This window comes from Macrotis lagotis, chromosome X, assembly GCF_037893015.1.
Source record: "Macrotis lagotis isolate mMagLag1 chromosome X, bilby.v1.9.chrom.fasta, whole genome shotgun sequence".
Taxonomy (NCBI): domain Eukaryota; kingdom Metazoa; phylum Chordata; class Mammalia; order Peramelemorphia; family Peramelidae; genus Macrotis; species Macrotis lagotis.
Window position 1 is genome coordinate 557,695,871 of NC_133666.1, and position 18,355 is coordinate 557,714,225.

General features: G+C 33.5%; 1 protein-coding gene across 6 annotated transcripts in view; it reads right to left on the reverse strand.

The window, feature by feature from the left end:
* Window positions 1–7,169: 7,169 nt before the first annotated feature.
* Window positions 7,170–18,355, reverse strand: part of UBR5 (ubiquitin protein ligase E3 component n-recognin 5) — a 160,305-nt gene continuing 149,119 nt past the window's right edge. For all 6 annotated transcript variants that reach the window (XM_074200773.1, XM_074200775.1, XM_074200772.1 and 3 more), the window contains 8 exons: window positions 17,808–17,868; window positions 17,351–17,526; window positions 16,970–17,054; window positions 15,027–15,182; window positions 14,633–14,746; window positions 13,032–13,176; window positions 11,723–11,808; window positions 7,170–8,327 (listed from right to left, as the gene is read on the reverse strand). In XM_074200773.1, the coding sequence (XP_074056874.1) occupies window positions 8,115–8,327; window positions 11,723–11,808; window positions 13,032–13,176; window positions 14,633–14,746; window positions 15,027–15,182; window positions 16,970–17,054; window positions 17,351–17,526; window positions 17,808–17,868 (1,036 nt within the window). In that variant the 3' untranslated portion in view covers window positions 7,170–8,114. The remainder of the gene's footprint in view (window positions 8,328–11,722; window positions 11,809–13,031; window positions 13,177–14,632; window positions 14,747–15,026; window positions 15,183–16,969; window positions 17,055–17,350; window positions 17,527–17,807; window positions 17,869–18,355) is intronic.

Below are 18,355 nucleotides of genomic sequence, written 5' to 3' on the forward strand. Positions count from 1 at the left end.
TTCTATGATGTTTAAAAGCTTCATATGATCAGCATGCCATCCACAAACAGTAGTATCTGTGGCATCTTACCAGCTATAGAAAATCCCTTTTCTATTTGGAATCTATGACAAATCCTCTACGAGGGTGGCAAAATTATTTTAATGTTGATATTAATTAGAATGAAGTCAAATTTATCTTGTTATATTTTTCAACAAGTCATTATTTTATGATTTTATGGAAGACTTGTTGGAAAATCTTTGTTCAACCAAATGCTTTTCAAATGATCAAAAAATAATAAAGGCACTCTACTACAGTGGAAGACAGGCTTTGAAATCAGAGAATATGACTTGCAATCCACAATGCTAGACAAATACAGCATATCTTTATGAATTTAATGAGTCACTTAATCCTCATTTTTTCTACAAAATGAGGATTTTTGACATTTAATCATCTAGGTCCCTCCCTTTAGCTCTATGATTTTGTATATTTGGTTACAACATTCGAGTCAACAATATATACTCTAGATATCATTTGGAAAAAGACTGTTCCTTTGTGAAACTTTCATAAAGAAATTGCAATGAGCCTTGGATTACATAGAACTAGGAAAGAGATGTGTAGGCTCAAGTCCAGAATTTTTCCCATTAAAATTGTGTTACCTCCAACAGAAATGTTATTCTTGGTTTAACTCAGGCTCTTTACACTGGGGATAGGGAGGGGTGAAGGCAGAAAGATGACACTAGTGACATTTTCGCTTTCTTATGCAGCAAAATAGTGACTGTGATGTTAACACCCATAGTGCTTCTGCCCTAAAAAATAGAGGAAACTTTTGACTAGGTTCAGAATGAAGTGAAACTTTTCTAGTCTTAACCATTGCTCTTTACTATATTAATTTGTTATGAGGAAGAATTATATTGTGGAAAGAAAAGTGAGCAACAGTGTTATTAAAGATGATCAATAATTTCCTTTAAAAAAGGACCTATATGTACAAAAACATAGCAGCTGTTTTCCTGGAAGCAAAGAATTGGAAATTGAGGCGATGCCCATGGTATATGAATGTAATGGGATACTATTGTGCTGTAAGAAATGAGGAACAGATTTCAGTAAAACTTGGAAAGGCTTATATGAACTGATGGAAAGTGAAAGGAGCAGAACCAAGAGAACACTATACACATTATCAGCAACATTCAAAGACTTGATGGAATCTGAATGCAGATCAAATACATTTTTTCCATGGTTCCTTTCTTTTGGCCCATTTCTTTAACAACATGACTGATATGAAAGTGTTTTACATGACTGCTCATAATGTAAGTTGTTAATCATATTACAGAAGGAATCAATTATCTTTTACATGTTCATTTAATTTGAAAAAAAAATCCTGCCAAATCATTTAAGATTCTTTTCAAGAGAATTTTTTTTTGGGGGGGGTTGTTTGCAAGGCAAATGTTAAGTGGCTTGCCCACGGCCACACAGCTAGGTAATTATTAAATGTCTGAGGCTGGATTTGAACTCAGGGACTCCTGACTCCAGGGCCAGTGCTCTATCCACTGTGCAACCTAGCCACCCACCCCTAAGAGTAAACTCAAGCAATTTTTATGGGTCTTTACCATTTCTCAACTGCCTTCCTTCTAATTCTGTCCTTAATGACCTCAGAATATTTCTTAGTGGAATCTTTTTTTGTGTGTTTTGCCAAGCAATGAGCTTAAGTGACTTGCCCAAGGTCACACCGCTAGGTAATTACATATCTGAGGCCGAATTTGAACTCAATTCCTCTTCAATCCACTGCACCTTCTAGCCGCCCCTTAGTAGGATCTTTTAAGATGTCTCCTCTAGGGGCAGCTAGATGGCACAGTGGATAGAGCACTGGCCCTGGAGTCAGAAATACCTGAGTTCAAATCCAGCCTCAGACACTTAATAATTACCTAGCGGTATGGCCTTGGGCAAGCCACTTAACCCCATTGCCTTACAAAAACCTAAAAACAATAAAATTAAAAAAAAAAAAGATGTTTCCTGTAAACTTAGATCCTCCCTGGAAGAATTTTTTTTAATGTGATTCTCAATTTTCTACTGTCCCCCTGCATTGTTTCAAATGAATTAACAGTCTAAATTCATGTCAATGATGACATTTTTCTGCTTGGCGAGGAAAATAAATGTTTGCTAATCGAAATGGTTTCTAGGCTCTTTTAGTGTCTTTGTTCATTTGTCATCCAATCATTTTGGAAAATATTGTAGTGCCATCTGTTCTCTTGGTATATTTCCTATATAGTCAGCTAAATCAGAAATGACTTGCACAAGTAATGAATCATTTCCTCATATAATCAATTTTTTTTTTTTGGTGCTCACCATCATTATAAAAGGGATACATAGGCAACAAGTTTTTGGTTTTTTTCTCATTTCTTACTCATAATTTAGATTTCCCAATATATTTTTCCCCATTGTTTCCCTGTGTTCTTATCTGTACTAGTTAATCATAAAAAATGATTTAATATGGAAGGTCTTCTATTCAGTTAATTAAAAACCACTCTAGATTTTGGCAGATAAACTGCAATTACCTTCTGTGGTGTCTTGTTGCAAATATTTATCAAGAGCACTTCACAAAGAATGTACCATTTAAATGTTTCTTGTTGATTTAAGATAGGGGGAAAAAAATCAATATCTCCTAGCTCTTAAGATCATTCCTGGTACATAGTAAGGGCTTAATAAATGTTGGCATTCTCCAAGTAGTACTTGTGAGACTATTGCATTTTTCTTTTGTATTCTTATTTTATATTTAGCATGTGAAGAGCAACATCACTCGGTTCTCATATTTGCTTGGATACAGTAAAAGTTATCATTTTAGATCTTCAAAATTGACACCTACTGTTTAAGGCATGAGAAATGGAATTTAAACACCCTCTGTCTCCTTTTCTACCATCAACTTTTCCAATATTACTACTGGGGAACATAATGGATTTTTTTTTCATTTTCTTTTATTTCATGGCCCATAATAAGCAAAAAATTCATCTAATGGTCAGCTTAATGCTAATTAGTCTTTCTATACCCTTGCTAGAATAGTACTCAGAAAGCAGTCTGTTTGGTATTTTGAACATATTTGAAACTTTTCCAGTGTGTTAGAGCCTGTCAAAGGTTACAGCTTATGAGGATCCAGAATGCTTTCTTCCGCAACGTAATGCACTAGATTAGGACTTTGTGAAGGCTGACTATAACATTAAAAAAAACCCATATTAAACATATGCAGAACACTGTTAGACTTATCTAACAAATTAGGATATTGTTGGCAATGTTCAAATTAGGATATTGATGATAATAAGCTGATTTACAGTCAAAGTATTTTATCATCTAATGGGTGTGGGGGAGAGAAATAGTGGTGAAGAGAAATGAGCCATCATTACAGATGTGGTCAAGAAGAACAAATGTATTAGGTAACAGTACTTTGGGAGGTTATTAGAAAAAGTTATTTTATTATAGAGTAGCGTACAGGGAAGAAGTCAGAGAAATATTCATAGTGATGATTTAATGAGTTGGGCTCTAAAAGATGAGGAATTCAAAAAGTGAAGAAAAGCACTTCAATAAGTTATACAATGAATTTAGATGTGAAGGGATGAAAATTATGAGACATGTTTGAGGGACATAATATTTCAATTTAGCTGTAACAGGGAGAACTTGTGAAGGGGGAGATTATATCTGATCATGGAAATTTCTGAATGCCATGCAGACAAATTTGATTCATTTTTTTAATTCAAAAGGCAATGAGGGGCGGCTAGGTGGCATAGTGGATAAAGCACTGGCCTTGGAGTCAGGAGTACCTGGGTTCAAATCCAGTCTCAGACACTTAATAATTACCTAGCTGTGTGGCCTTGGGCAAGCCACTTAACTCCATTTGCCTTGAAAAAAAAAAGGCAATGAGGTATGTTTTTTAAACAATGTAAAAGAATATGTATAAAAATAAGTTTATTATGGCAGCAGTATACAGGTTGGAATAATAGACTTCATGAAAGTTAACTTACCAGGTTATTATAAAATATTTTATTATATATCACCAAGGTCAGATAAATAAAGTTGTACCGGAATGGCAGGAGAGGGAATATAGAAAGAAGAAATGATAATAAGCTATTAAGATAAATGTAAAGGGAGAAAATCAATTAACATTTATTCAGCTCCTACAATGTGCAAGTTTAAGGACATGAAAAGCAGAGTAAATGATGATGGTTCCCATAGTGAAATCAGAGGTAGAGACAAAGATGAACCTGTTTTCAGACATATTGAGTTTGAAGTTGAGATGGGCAAAGAATAGATTTCTGTCCCATAAGCTACTGGAGGTTGAAGTCAGGGACATCAAAGAGAAAACCCAGGAGTGAATGAGATTGTCAATCAAGTGGAGAAAGGAGGATCAACATAAATTCATATAATTTTAAAAGGTCAGGAGGAATCAGTAAAGGGAGACTGGAGTTCTGAATGAAAGTATCAAATTAATCAGGTGAAGGTGAACATGAGAGGGTTTTACCAAATATTCTTTAAGGTACTTTTAGTTCTACATAAAATCTTGATCCCAGGATTGACGTGGAAGGGTGGGCTAATATGATGGTTAATGTAATATCAGGATGAGGAAGTGATTTGGAAGAGAAGATAATTCAATTTTTAGGGTTAGTCGTAGAAACTAAAATTCATTAGATTCATAGATTGGTTCTCTAAAGTCCCTTCCTTCCATCTCTAATAGTCTATGAAAAGAACAGAAAGTAGTGTTCAAGATAACAAGTTGAATGACTTCTGAATAAGTTAAAAAAAAAAAGAAACCAAATCCCCAAACTGATAAGCTCAAGAATTTTCTTCTCTATACTTCTGTTGTTCTTAATTTCTATTTCTTTACGTCAAAAAAAAATCATTCATGATATCACTAATACTCAAACCTTTTAAATGAACAAGGAGGCTGGTTTACACTTATAACACCTGTCAACCTCAGAATCCAAGCCAAGGGTAAAGAGCTCGTGCAACAATTAAACTAACAAATTATTCATTAAATAGCCTTATTTAAGTGTGGTCATTGATAAATATTTCAAATAGAAATGATCAATAAACAGCAATACTCTTCAGAAATTGTCTTACCTGTTAAATGGCAGATCCTAGTCATAATTCTTCAGAGGAAAAGATTTAACAAATTGATTATTAATATAAGGTAATTAGTAAGTTACCCCCAGTAATGAATTTTAAACATAAAAAAATTCATGTGTAATTCCTTAAAAACTTACCAGAAACAGAAAATTTCAGAAGAAAATGGTTTGTTCATTTTAAACTTTTACACACACACACACACACACACACACACACACACACACACACACACACACAGAATACTTTCTCCTTAAAAGCATTTTGCAAAGAAACTAAGGTTGAAATTTGGAAATGCTTTGATAAATAACCACATTATTATTCCCCACATCTCCTTGGTCCTATGAAGCAGCTTAGAAATTTCCCACAGAAATTTAGTTTAACATTGCCATTTCAAACTACTTAATGAGGCAATTCATGGTGTTTTACAATTTATGGGATTACAATTCTAACTCTTCTCATTTTCTGTTTTTACATTTTTTTCCCATTAAGAACAATGATATGGGTAGAATTTTATCTTCTACTGTATCTAATGTACTTTTCTGTAGTAAACCACAGAAATAGAAGAGACCTATCTGCATTCCTTTCTGTATTTACCTCTTTTGTTGAATGATTACCAACTAAAGTAATTTCAATTCACGTGTATAGTAGCAATGAACTCCTATTAAACTTCAGGATATGTACCTAAACAGATTTGTATTTAGGTACATCTTTTCAGATACCTATAAGCAGAGAGTTTATACACTAATAAATTCCACAGGTATAGAATAAATGGATCGATCTTAAAGAAAATAAGACCACACTTTAAAAACATAGCATTAAAAATTCCTGCATTTCTCATTTAAGAACAAAACATTCATCCCATATTTTCTTAGGCTTTCAAAAAGGAACTGCTCAAAATATGAAATGGAAAGTGGTCAATAAATTAGTTTCCTAGCACTTTTGGAGAAAATATGGTCCAAATACATCCTAATTAAACCATCTGTTATGTAAACCTGTGCCAATAAAATATACTGTAAAAGATTATTTTGAAAACCTACCATTTTAAAAGAAGAGGGTGGTGGTGCATTATTTTAAAACTTGATTTTACATTTGTAAATAAAGAATTTTCAGAAAGTCACCCCTACTCTTTGTTAGTTCCTTTTGACCAAAATCTTGCTTGATAATATGGATCATTTTAAATAGTTCATTTTTTCTTTCATTTGAGATTTTAAAGATAACATTCATATATTAAGATTATAAAAGTAAGCCTTATCTCATAATTTTATCCAGCGAATTCTAGTCAAAACTAAGTTCCAATCAAATTTCTTACCACCCTACCCTTAAATCTAATTACTACTTGTTCAAAAATTACAAAGAAACAAATGTCCCATTTTGTAAAATGACTTGGATTGATTTTTTATAAAAATAAATACGATATGCCGTAAGTGTCTCTAGTAAAACCAGTAAATTTGATAATGATCCACTTAGCAATTAAATGTCATCAAGTTGCAAGAAAAGGACAGTAAATACCAAATCAAAGCAAGCCACATTAATTGTCTTTCTCAATAGGACAGGGCACTGCAAAGGAGGCAAAAAACAGAACTCCTCTTTCCTTCTTATAAACAAGTCCAATTACTCTCTTGTATTATCATAAGCATAGTATGCTCATTAGAATCGGTGAGATAAAGTGAGATTAAAAAAGTAGTTCCTATAGCTGATTACATGAAAGTTGTAAACTATAAATGGGCTCCTAAATGAAAAAAAAATCATTCTTAACTGTTATATTTTTTAAAAAGTGTAACTACTTAAATTACTCTAATTGAATGACTTACTAGAAATTAATTTCATATATGGTCAGAAATAAATGCCCTCTTGAAAATAATTTTTAGAATGTATGGGCTTGTCTGACCTGTGCCATTCAGGTTTCTCTGCTAACTGTAAAATGTAGACTGAATTATTTCTGTTTGTTTATAATCCATATACATAAAAGCTTTTTTAAGTTCTTAAAATCAGATTTTTGTTAAGCTCATAACTGTGTCTGGTGTATTGTTGTTAGTTTAAAAATATACAGGTTACATAAATAAAAACTATTGTTTCTTCAGTATGACTTGACATTTCTTCTGTAATTTCTTTATTTAAAAAAGTAAATGTAACAAGATACTTAAAAAAGGCTAGATACAAAAGTAGTTAAGCTGCTCACGAACATTAAAATTTTCCAAAATGTATCTTCAATAATCATGATCTTATAAAACATTTTACAGTTATCAGAAAGTGCCCAGGCTGAGTTTACATAACCGAAACACCTTAGTACAAATGTCTAATTAGAACTGGAGTAACCTCCTGTCTGACTGCCCATTGAAATAGGGATACAAAAAAAAAAATGTTGATTGTGATATAAAGTATTGTGCATTGGCCCCACCTTATGTACACAAAAAACCCTCACTCAAATGAACAAATTACATGCAAAATATTAGTGATATCAGCTAATGTCCTAGAGCTCAATGCAACCAAAACAAACCGCAATGGAAGTGGTTTCATAGGTAAAAGTGATTTCAACTCTTAAGATCTGAATGTCAAGAACTCTTTACAAGTTCAATATACATGATACACAATTGCAGCCAACCACAAATTAAACACCATAAAAAAGTTAAAAGGAAAACACAGAACATACTTAATTTTTTATTTTGAAATTCCCTACTCCCTCTATACAAGAACCTTTGCTGAAACACTTTCCACAAAGGCAGCAGTGAATTTTCAGAACATTTTACATTTTTTCCCCCTCAGCAAAAAGATAAATCACAGTGTAAATTATATTGTTCTGCTGTCATCTTTGGCTGGGGTTAGGCCAAGAAGTTATTGACTAGCACAATTGTTGCTAGTGCTCCTTAGACCTATAGGTTACAAACTTGGTATAGGAATGTTTGCATTTAATCATTAAAGTACCACCAGGGGTATGACAGCATTAACTTTCATAAACTTTTATAGACAAATGGAAAAATCTACAAAACTTAGCTAGTAATATTACACAGCAATACACACTTTTTATACTCTACACAAAACCAAAATTCTTGGTCTTAATGGCGAGTAACAATTTCTGTTTGAGAATCTGTTTAGAGGAATAAAGTGGGACGTAAAGTCGAGAAATGCAAGTGTTTGCTGTAGGAAGGTGTTGGTCATCTGGTGGTCTTATTGTGATTGATGGCATAGGCTGAAATCCCTCTTCACTGGCAGGCAATGATGGGCTTGATGTCCAAAAGTAAACCTAAGCAGAAATAAAATTGGTGTTGTATTTTCCAGTCTTGCCATATTTAAAATTTAAATTTTAGACATTAGAATTTACTTTATTTTCTTGTAATTCTTATACATTAGAAATATATTTTAAACTTATTCAAGGTGATAGTGGTATCTCCCTAATTAAAGTATTTCCTTTTACTTACAAAAATTAATATATTTTGGGAAGGGTCCTTCCCTCCAAGGAGGAAGACTGATAGCATTCTTGGATAGTAGTATAATGTTACCATGCTATTGTTCTCGTTCATCTAAATCTATGGCCAATTTCCATGCATTTTTTCTTGAACAGAAAGCTGACAGTGGCATATGATTTTTTTTATTCCTTTTCTACTAAACGAAGTACCAATTTACCTACTGAAACTCAGGCCACTTCTAGGCATATTTGCCAGGGAGGTCAATGACCCCCCCAAAAAAAACAAAGCCCCATTTCTTACATACCAAAACATCTCTATGACATCATTTTTAGTAATAGAAATGACCCAGAAAATAAGTATATGCACACAAATTAAGTAAAGGACAGGGTGGCACATGAATAAGATGAAATAGTACTATGCTACCTATCTTAGACCAAAACATGGGAAGATTTGTTTGAAATTGTGTCAAGTGAAATAAGCAAAACCAAGAAAAGAACAGTATGAATAAAAAAAGAAAAAAATTAAAGGACAAGCTATAAAACAGGGACAGAGGTCATCAGGTGGGGAATATTGCAGTTAATATCTTTTTCTGATGAATTTATTGGTTTTGCTGAGTTTCCCCCCCTTTTATCTTTTTTAAAAAAATCTTGATTATAAGAGATAAGTTGCCTAGTATGAAGGAAAGCTAAAAAGAGAATGCATGAAATTATAATGAAGATCAATCTTAGTGCTAAAGAGAGATAAGAAAGTATTTCCCAGCTTTCATTTTAGATGTCAATGAATAGAGATAAGGAATACTACAGAATCAATTTGTCTGTTTGGCTATCTATTTCAACTAGGTGAATGTATTCACCAGTTCTGCTGAATTTTTTCTGGGATGGCAATCTGGGAGAGGGTGAAACAATACAAAACTGATATTTAAAGTCATTAATGTAGTTACAGTTTTCTGATATTGAGATAATCATATCTGTCATATGATTACTACATAGTACTTTTATGACATAGTTATAGTTGTGCACTCATCACCCTCTCATATAAACTAATTTTGTTCTTTCCATTTCCAAAGAAGAATCAGACCAAAAAGCAAAGCTGCTTTAGGGAACCTAGTCTGAACCTTGATAATAAGGTTCTATTTTGGAGAAAAATAGGTATTTACAGGCAAAAAACTGCCCAGCGAGTTAATAAGATAGAAAAATGAATTTGTAACTAGAAACAAGCAAAATAAAAATTTTATGAAAACAGTAGCCTGAGCCTCCAGGGGGAAAGGGAAGAAAGGAGATATGAAGTATCCTAAGAGCTAAACCATGTATTTTATTTAAATCTAACTTGCTTGAAGGTGAAGAAATAAGCCAGAGGATGTTAGAAGGGAAAGGAGCTTTAAAGATCATCATTAAAGCACATCCTTTATAAATGAGGACAGTGAACTCACAAAGCTGATAGAGATGAAGTCAGGGCCCCAAGGTCTCCAGACTTCCACTATACTATGATGTTTGCTTAATGGAATGAATTCATTTGGATGATTATTGTACAGTTACTATGTTTGTATAGTACCAGAAGAACTTCGCATCTAAAGACTAAAGGTTTTTCTTCTCAAAAGAAAAGATTTTATTTGCTATAAAAATTGTACACTTTGAGAAATTACTATGTTTAATTTTGGGTATAGCTGGGCCCAAAATGGTTTGGAGGAAGGCAAGTGATCTAGGGGATTACACTGAGAAGTCTCTGTTGTTGGAAATGGAGAATGGATATTGTAACTCATCCAAGTATCAATCATTTTTATTTCTGTAGCTAAATCTCTCTGATTTAAGGGTTATCAAGAAGGTTTTGACTATTTATGGGAAGGACTACCACCTGCAATAATTTGACTTTAGAAGATTGACAGTGATATAAATGTGACCTGACCCCTACACTAAGGGCATGAGGATAAAATGTGCCATAGAAAACTAGTCCTATGGGCTTGAAGTGAAAATATGAGCAATATTATTCAAATTTGGAATTTGACAAAATTCTAGTTATCTTTGCTCATGCCCCCCCCCCCCCCAAATGTGTGGAATAAATAGAGATTTGAGGAATGAGAATCTTTCTGCTCTAATCTTTTGAAATTTCACCCTTCAATGATCAATTGAGGACTCTATCAGCACTTTCATAAAGTTTTTTTGTTAAATTTATTTGGGCTTTGTACTTATATTATTCCTTTGTCTTAGCAATCTGTGTACATATCACTATCCTCAATTTGACTATGAGATCATGAATTATGCCTTATTCCAGACTGGCATCTTTAGGATTTATCATAATGCTTTTTACATAGATAACTGACAAATTAACATTTAAGAGGGAAGCGCGCGCACACACACACACGCGCGCGCGCGCGCTCACACACAGACCTGAGATCACTCTTAATATGCAGGCTGCTTAACCTAATCGTAGGCCTTCTTTTCCTAACTTCCTAAGAAACAAAGATGAAGCTGGGCAACTACATACATAGCTATACTAACTAGTATGACACATTGAGATAATCATGGCATAAAGAAGTATCCAATATCAATTTTGAGGAGTCTTTTGGGGGCAATCAAATAACTTATTTACAGTTAGTTGAAGGTGCAAACATTACATTCTGCACAAAAATCTAGTGAATTAAAATATTATCTATATTACTATATAATCCTCTTTGGCACATGAAGAAACATGCTTGGAAGGGAAAAATTATTAACCCATAAGAACTTGAATTTTAACTCAATTGTTCTGATTACAACTAAAGAGTTGCACATAGAGAAATCTAGTGGAAAAAGATAAACTTTGTACATTCTCATTTTGAAAGAGCCTGCCATTTTCTACAATATCTTTTTTTTTGTTTGTTTTTCTACTGTGGGGGTTGATGGTCATATTAAATAAAGCACAGAGTGCTTGTTTTTCATTACTGTCACCAGCATCTATTGTATACCTACTTTATATATAGAAAGTATTACTAAAAATATCTATTGAACTATACCAATTAAAGTCACTTCACAAGTACACAATACAGTGGTGGTGTATAATTGTGAAAAAAATATGTCCACTAAATCTCTCTCATTCCCACCTCCCCAAGGAAAAAATCATGAATGACAGACATTTCAGGTATATAGTCTCTCAGTCAATGAAAACTAATGAGGTTCCAGGTTCCAGGTCTCATTCATTATTTAAATCTCACCTTAATTTCCTCCTAAACATTTTATGATTACTGTATTTGACTTACAAGGTCTTGCCGCTCTGTCATGCTCATCTTCTCCACTATTGACCAAAACCATCGCTTGAACTGTAAGAGTTTCTCAGCATTTTCTCCTGAGGAAAAAAAAATGAAATTCAACCTTCTGTAAAAGACATGATAGATATTTTGAACAGTGTAATTTCTTACAATAGAAACAGGTTTGACAGTGAAAATTATTCACGTGCACATGTAATATTTTAGGTATATCCCATAAAAATAAAAGCTTCTGAGGATGAGTCAGAATCTGAACCAATAGGATAGTCATACTCTTAACTGTTCAGACTTGGTCTGTATTTCTGATGTTCCAAATATTACTAGTAATGTCAAAAAATATCATAAGGAATTTGTTTTACTACCTCGACAATAATTATCATCTACTGAGATAGTTACACTATTTTCACTGTCCTGGTCCTGAAATTCACCTTTATTAAGAATGAAGGGGGGCCAGAGATATATGGGAAGAAGGGGAGATAGATAGCATGATATACAATTTAGTTGTAAAAATAAAGTTAAAATTCTTTACCTTCACAGGTCAAAATGTTATTCATTTTGTTTAAATAAAAGAAGATATTGTTAAACAATATATTTCCAGTGTGTGGAACTCAGAGTAAGGAAAAAAAAATAAAGGCTGCTAAACCAGAAGGAGAACAGAGATGTGTGGTGCAATCATCACCTCATTCCTCCTCATAGTTTACTGATCTGCATTTTTTGTTAAGTGAATTATGAGATGCATTTTATGTGGCTGGCATGTTGGAGGTAGAAAAAGGAAGAAAAGCACAGGTATCAAACTCATCACAAATGGTGCCCTACATTAAACTCCAAGTATAGTCTGAGTCTGCTCAAAAAAAAGTGGGGAGGAGGCAATTAGGTGACATAATGGATAGAGTACCAGACCTGGAGTCAGGAGGGCCTTAGTACACAATGGGCCTCCAACACTTAATACTGCCTAGCCATGAGACCTTAAGCAACTCACTTAATTCTACTGCCCCATAAAAACAAAAAACAATAACAAAAGAGATAATTAGGGAAATGTTTTAAATACAAATTGATATCTTCTTGTTCATGTGAAAAAAAGTTCAGAATCAGAATGAAAAGATTTTTAAGGCTCACAAAAAACCAAACACTTTCATTTTACAGATGAGAAAACTAAAGCACAAAGCTGTTAAATAACTGTATTCTGAATTTAACATAGATCTGTTATTAATATCTAATCAACCTAGGTAGTCAATAAATGCCAACTGACTGATTAAATTAGCAATTATCTTATTTCTTTAAAAAAGTTAACAAAATTCCATACCTGATTCATCATTGAAAGAAGTAAAGCTGATCAACATTTGCACATTAACTTCACCACAACCATTTACCAAGAGTCTGAAATCTTCTGCTGTTAAATCTTCTAATGAATTCTTTGGAAGGACATCCAGCAGACCTTTCCTCATTGCCTACAATGGGAAAAAATATTACTTTCATTCTTCTCTATTATGCAGTTCAACTATTTATTTATGGCAGTAATTAGATGGTACAGTGGATAATGTTGGACCAGGAGTCAGGAAGAAATAAGTTCAAATCTGACAGCAGAAACGTACTAGTTATGTGACCCTGGGAATTAACCTCTGCCTTGGTTTTCTCAACTGTAAGTGATTATAATAATAGGTAAGAGCCTGAGATCACATTTGAACTCAGGTTTGCCTGACTGCACGACCACGGCTCTATTGCTGTCATTCTTGCCTCTAAAGGAAGATTATTTCAGGGGCAGCTCGGTGGTTCATTGGATAAAGACTGATCTAGAAGTCAGAAAGATCTGAGTTCAAATCCAGCCCCAGACACTTGGTACTTACTGGCTGTGTGAACCTGGACAAGTCACTTGGTTCTGAATGCCTCACCAAAACAAAAAGATTATTTCTGATTTTGAAATATCAGGGAAAAAATTTTCAATACAAAGGAAATATTTAAATCATTGAGTTTTTTAAAAAAATGGAAGATGAAAATAATAATAAAAATAGGAATAATATCTGGACTAAACACAATGCTTTTAATGTCTACATAGCACATTATCCTAAATATCTAATTTCATCTTCATAATCCTATGGACAGCAGAAGTATTATTTTCATTCTACAGAGAAGGAAATGGGTTCAGAGACCTAAACAATTTCCTAGCTGCCTCCAGATTTCTTAATCAATAAAAAATGAGCCCAATTATTCAAAAGCAGGAATGTCTCTTTTGCACTTATTTTATGTTAAGTGTATCACCCTGCAGACATTTACATAAAGTGATTTTTATATAATTATTTGTCCACAGATATGGGGAAGGGAGAGGAAGGCAGAACCAGTCTGTGTGCCCAAGGAAGGAAGGAGAGTTGGCACATAGTTTTAAGGATATTTGGGGAGGATGGGGAGGAGGTGAGAGAGAGCAGTGGGAGTAATGTGTGAAGTGGGTGAGGGCAGACACACAAACTCAGACTGAGAGAAGACAGATACTTGGAATCCAACACAAGGGTAGGTAGGTAAGGGCAAAGGCCTCCCTTTGAACTGGAGATCTCCAGTCAAGCCCTCAATCCAGTGCAGCTGGATTCTGTCTGTTCAGCTTTCATTTGGAGGATGATAATTTTGGTTTTTATTGGGGGGGAGGGAAGAGACATGGAGAGTAAAGCTGAGGGAACGAGTGTGCCAATAGACACTACTAGGTCTCAGGTTTGACCCTGTTTTGGGCTGCCTTTCTCTTCTGTTTTTTTTTTTGCTCTCAGTAATGTATAAAAAATTTAGGTAGTAATGTTATTTAGTCTTGCATTCAAGTTTTAAAAAACAAGAATCATTTAAGCTAATATGCTAAAGATAAGATTTATGTTGAATACTAAATGAATATTAAACTACAGCAAAGAATTCTAAGAAAATACTTACATGTAGAGGTTGTTCAGCAACTACCAACATTCTATGTTCAGCATATTTCCGGACATATTCATATACATTCTGAGGGGTGACGGGTATATTTACACCATTAGGAATTAGTTCAACCTATGCAAAATGAAGATGCATAATTTTGTTTAAAAATAGGAAGTAAAAAGTAGAAAAATTGAAAAGCCTTATCAGTTCTTGAAAATAAATGCTAGATTAATAAATTTTTAATAATTCAATAGCTAATGTATACTTCCTTAAAAAAAAACCTTGAAAACATGTGAACATCTTCCATAGTTAATTGATTTTATTTAGTCCCTTTCATTAATCCATAAATATTTTAGGTATAACAAACTAAAAATGTTTCAGCCGGAATGCTGAAACTAGGAATTTTCCTTACCTGTCCTCCACCCTCTTCTTTACACAGGTCTATTGCAAATGCTAAATCCATTGCTGCAAAAACAGCATCAGCATCTGTACTCTGTGAGGCGAGGATAAGTTGCCGCAAACTCTCATACATAACAGGATCAAAAAATGCAAAATCATGCCAATTAACCTAAAAAGAGATTTTATTACATTACAAAAAACTTCCAGCACTACTACATGAAATTATTCATACTGCTGTTCACAGAAAATAACCCAGGGCAAAAAAAAAAGAAAAACACAATAAATGGGTAGCAATAGTTTTGCTCTTGGAGAGGCTAGTTTAATAGAGTCACGGTTTTGACAATGTACTTCAGTGTCATGTGGCTCTATAAATGGACTTTTTTAATGAACTTTTCTTATTCTGGGCTCAAGCAATGAGAAATTAGTTTGTAAGAACAGTCATCAAGAGTCTTATATTCTGAAGCACCGCAACTATTTTCATTTAAGATAAAGGAGACAAAATTTTTGGCATTTAACTTAAATGGTAAACATATTAATAATGTAGGTAAGACAGTGTCACACACACGTGAGAGGAAAATGTAATGAACTGGAGCTCTGAGTTGAGATGTCAGCTTCACCATATGCTATCAGTGTGCCTTTTTAAGTCTACTTGGCATTTTATAGTGTCTTCATTGTAAACTAAGTGGATGGAACTTTCATCTGTAATCTTTAAGACCCCTTTTGTCAGTATTAAAAGTTAGCTCTTGAAAGAGAGGATATAGTGAGAAATGTTAATGCAGTAAAATTAATTCACCAGTATCTTAATTCATTAGTGTATCAGTCTATCAATAAGCATTTATTAAACACCTCTTATGGTCTAGGCACAGGGGGCACAAAAAATAACAATATCTTGGTTAGAGGTATTCAATAACACCTTCTCTCCAAGTCATTCTACGGCCATGCTTAATTGATATTCCCAACTCAGCAAGCTTCCATTTTTTTTAATCTTCAAGGATAAAAAACAACTCCTCTAACTTACATTTAAGATCCTTTCCACTATAGACCCAGCCTACTTTCCAGACTGATTTAATAATTACTTTTCATCACATACAATTAAACTGTATAATATTCAATCTCCTACATTTGTACTATACGCAGGTTGTCTCCTCTCCTCCCATTCAAAGACTCAATTGTCTTAAAAGCTCACAAATTTTTCTTGACCAATGACTTGTGCCTAAAATCCTAACCACCTGAAATTACCTCTCATTTATCTATTTTTCCTCATCTCCAATCCCTGTAAGGTCTTTAAGGAGGACGGTTTCATTTTTGCAGTAGCATCTCCCACAGGGTCTGATATAATTCAATACTTAACAAATGCTTATTTAACTGAAATACTCGGCTGGTTACTAAATTCTAACATGTTATTGTCATACCTTTACTCAAACTGGAATAGTAAACCAAATTTATAAACAAAACAAATGTTATAATATCTTATTAGTCATTTTAAGGGACTCTCCTAAAGTCTTGCTATTCCACTTGTAATTTTTATTTTGAATGAGCCTTTGTCAATTTTGTCACCATATTACTACATAAAAAGTAATTGTGCATAATAGCAGAGTATATTTGGTTTCTAATATTAAATTGTACACAAAAAAAGAAATGCAATTGTTTTATCAAACAAGCAAATGTAGAAGAGTGAAAAGATCACTGGATTTGGAATCAGAGAATTCAAAGGGATCAAGGCTCCATCACTTACTAGCTATGCCTGGGAAAATTACATTCTTCCTAGGTCTCCATGTTCTTATCTATAAAATGATTTGAACTACCTACCTTTCGGGGTTGTTCTGAGGATCAAAAGTAAAATTTAATGTATGTAAAGTGCTTTGTGCACTGTAAAGCACAACACAAAATGTGATCTATTTATTATCACTATTGTTTATAAACATTAACAAAATCAGGCTACTTAGAATCACTTACTTTTCTACCAAGCAATACTTTAATTACATGCCTATTCAATGTGATAGGACACAGTTCATTCTGTAGCAAGCAGAGTCCAAGGATTCTGAAGATGAAAAATAAGAGGAAATTTATGAAGCTGAAACTTAAACAATACTGAAGTATGGCATTAACACATACTTAAAATATTCTCTAAATGTGAAACATAAATTTCATCAGGTAATCTCTAAGGGCAAAATTTATATTTAAGACCTTGTGACGGAGGTAGTGTGTATGCCTGTGTATGTATATGACTTTATAAACCAATAGAATTTGATTCTATAGCTAAAGTGAAAGCATGTAACTAGGTCCATAAACCCAATATTTTTAATAATTAAAAATAAAGATTGATTATTATCTTACCTGCCAATATTTCTGAAACAATTTAACCTTGCTTCTGTGTTTTTGCCAGGTCTTGGAGTATAAAAGCCTCTTTTTCCAGGCTGGTAAAACAATGGAGCATTATCATCACCATCATCTGTATCATCTAATTCCATATCTACCACACTTCTACTGGAGCCATGTCGCTTTCGGTTTTCCTAGGACCAAAGAATACCAGAGATTAACTACAAAGATTATTTATGAAAGAGCACATGAACTTTAGTTCTAAAATGACTTTATTGGTTGAAAGGGAAGAGAATAGGAAGATTGAGTCAAGTAAATAATCTAAATTTTGGTGAAATAAAAACTGATGAGAACAAAGAAATTTTTTTTGGGGGGGGAACACACTCAGAATTTTAAGGAAAACAAGTAGCGATAACTGGCTTACTCAAGTTTCTCTAACTGCTCTTGTCTTGGTTTTGTTTTTAAGATTTCATACCTGCACCTTTTCTGAAGAGTCTAGCAACCCAAGGTCCAAGATACTATCAGCTCCATTTTCCCTTAAGAGAAAATAACAATGATTCATTACACAAAAATAGAAATAATCAGAACAATTAGAAAAGATTGAATGCAGAATATATATACATACACACACACATACATAGTGCCAAAATGCATACATGAGACAGTAAATGTTTTTAAAGAAACAATACATAATCAACATTGTCTTTGTGGAGAAGAAAATAAACTTAGAAAACGAATGAAAATTTTCTAAAAAAGCAGAAAAACAGGTCAGCTAGGTGATACAATGGATAGAGTACTGGCCCTGGAGTTAGGAGGACCTGAGTTCAAATCCTTAATATACTTAATAATTACCTAGCTGTGTGACCTTGGGCAAGTCACTTAACCCCATTGCCTTGCAAAAACCAAAAAAGATAGTGGCTGGGGAAAAAAAAAAGAAATGAAAAGAAAAGCAGAAAAGTACCCAAGTGGGAAGTAAAGGGAAAAAGTAAAGAAAAAATCAGCTCTTTGGAAAAATAACAAATT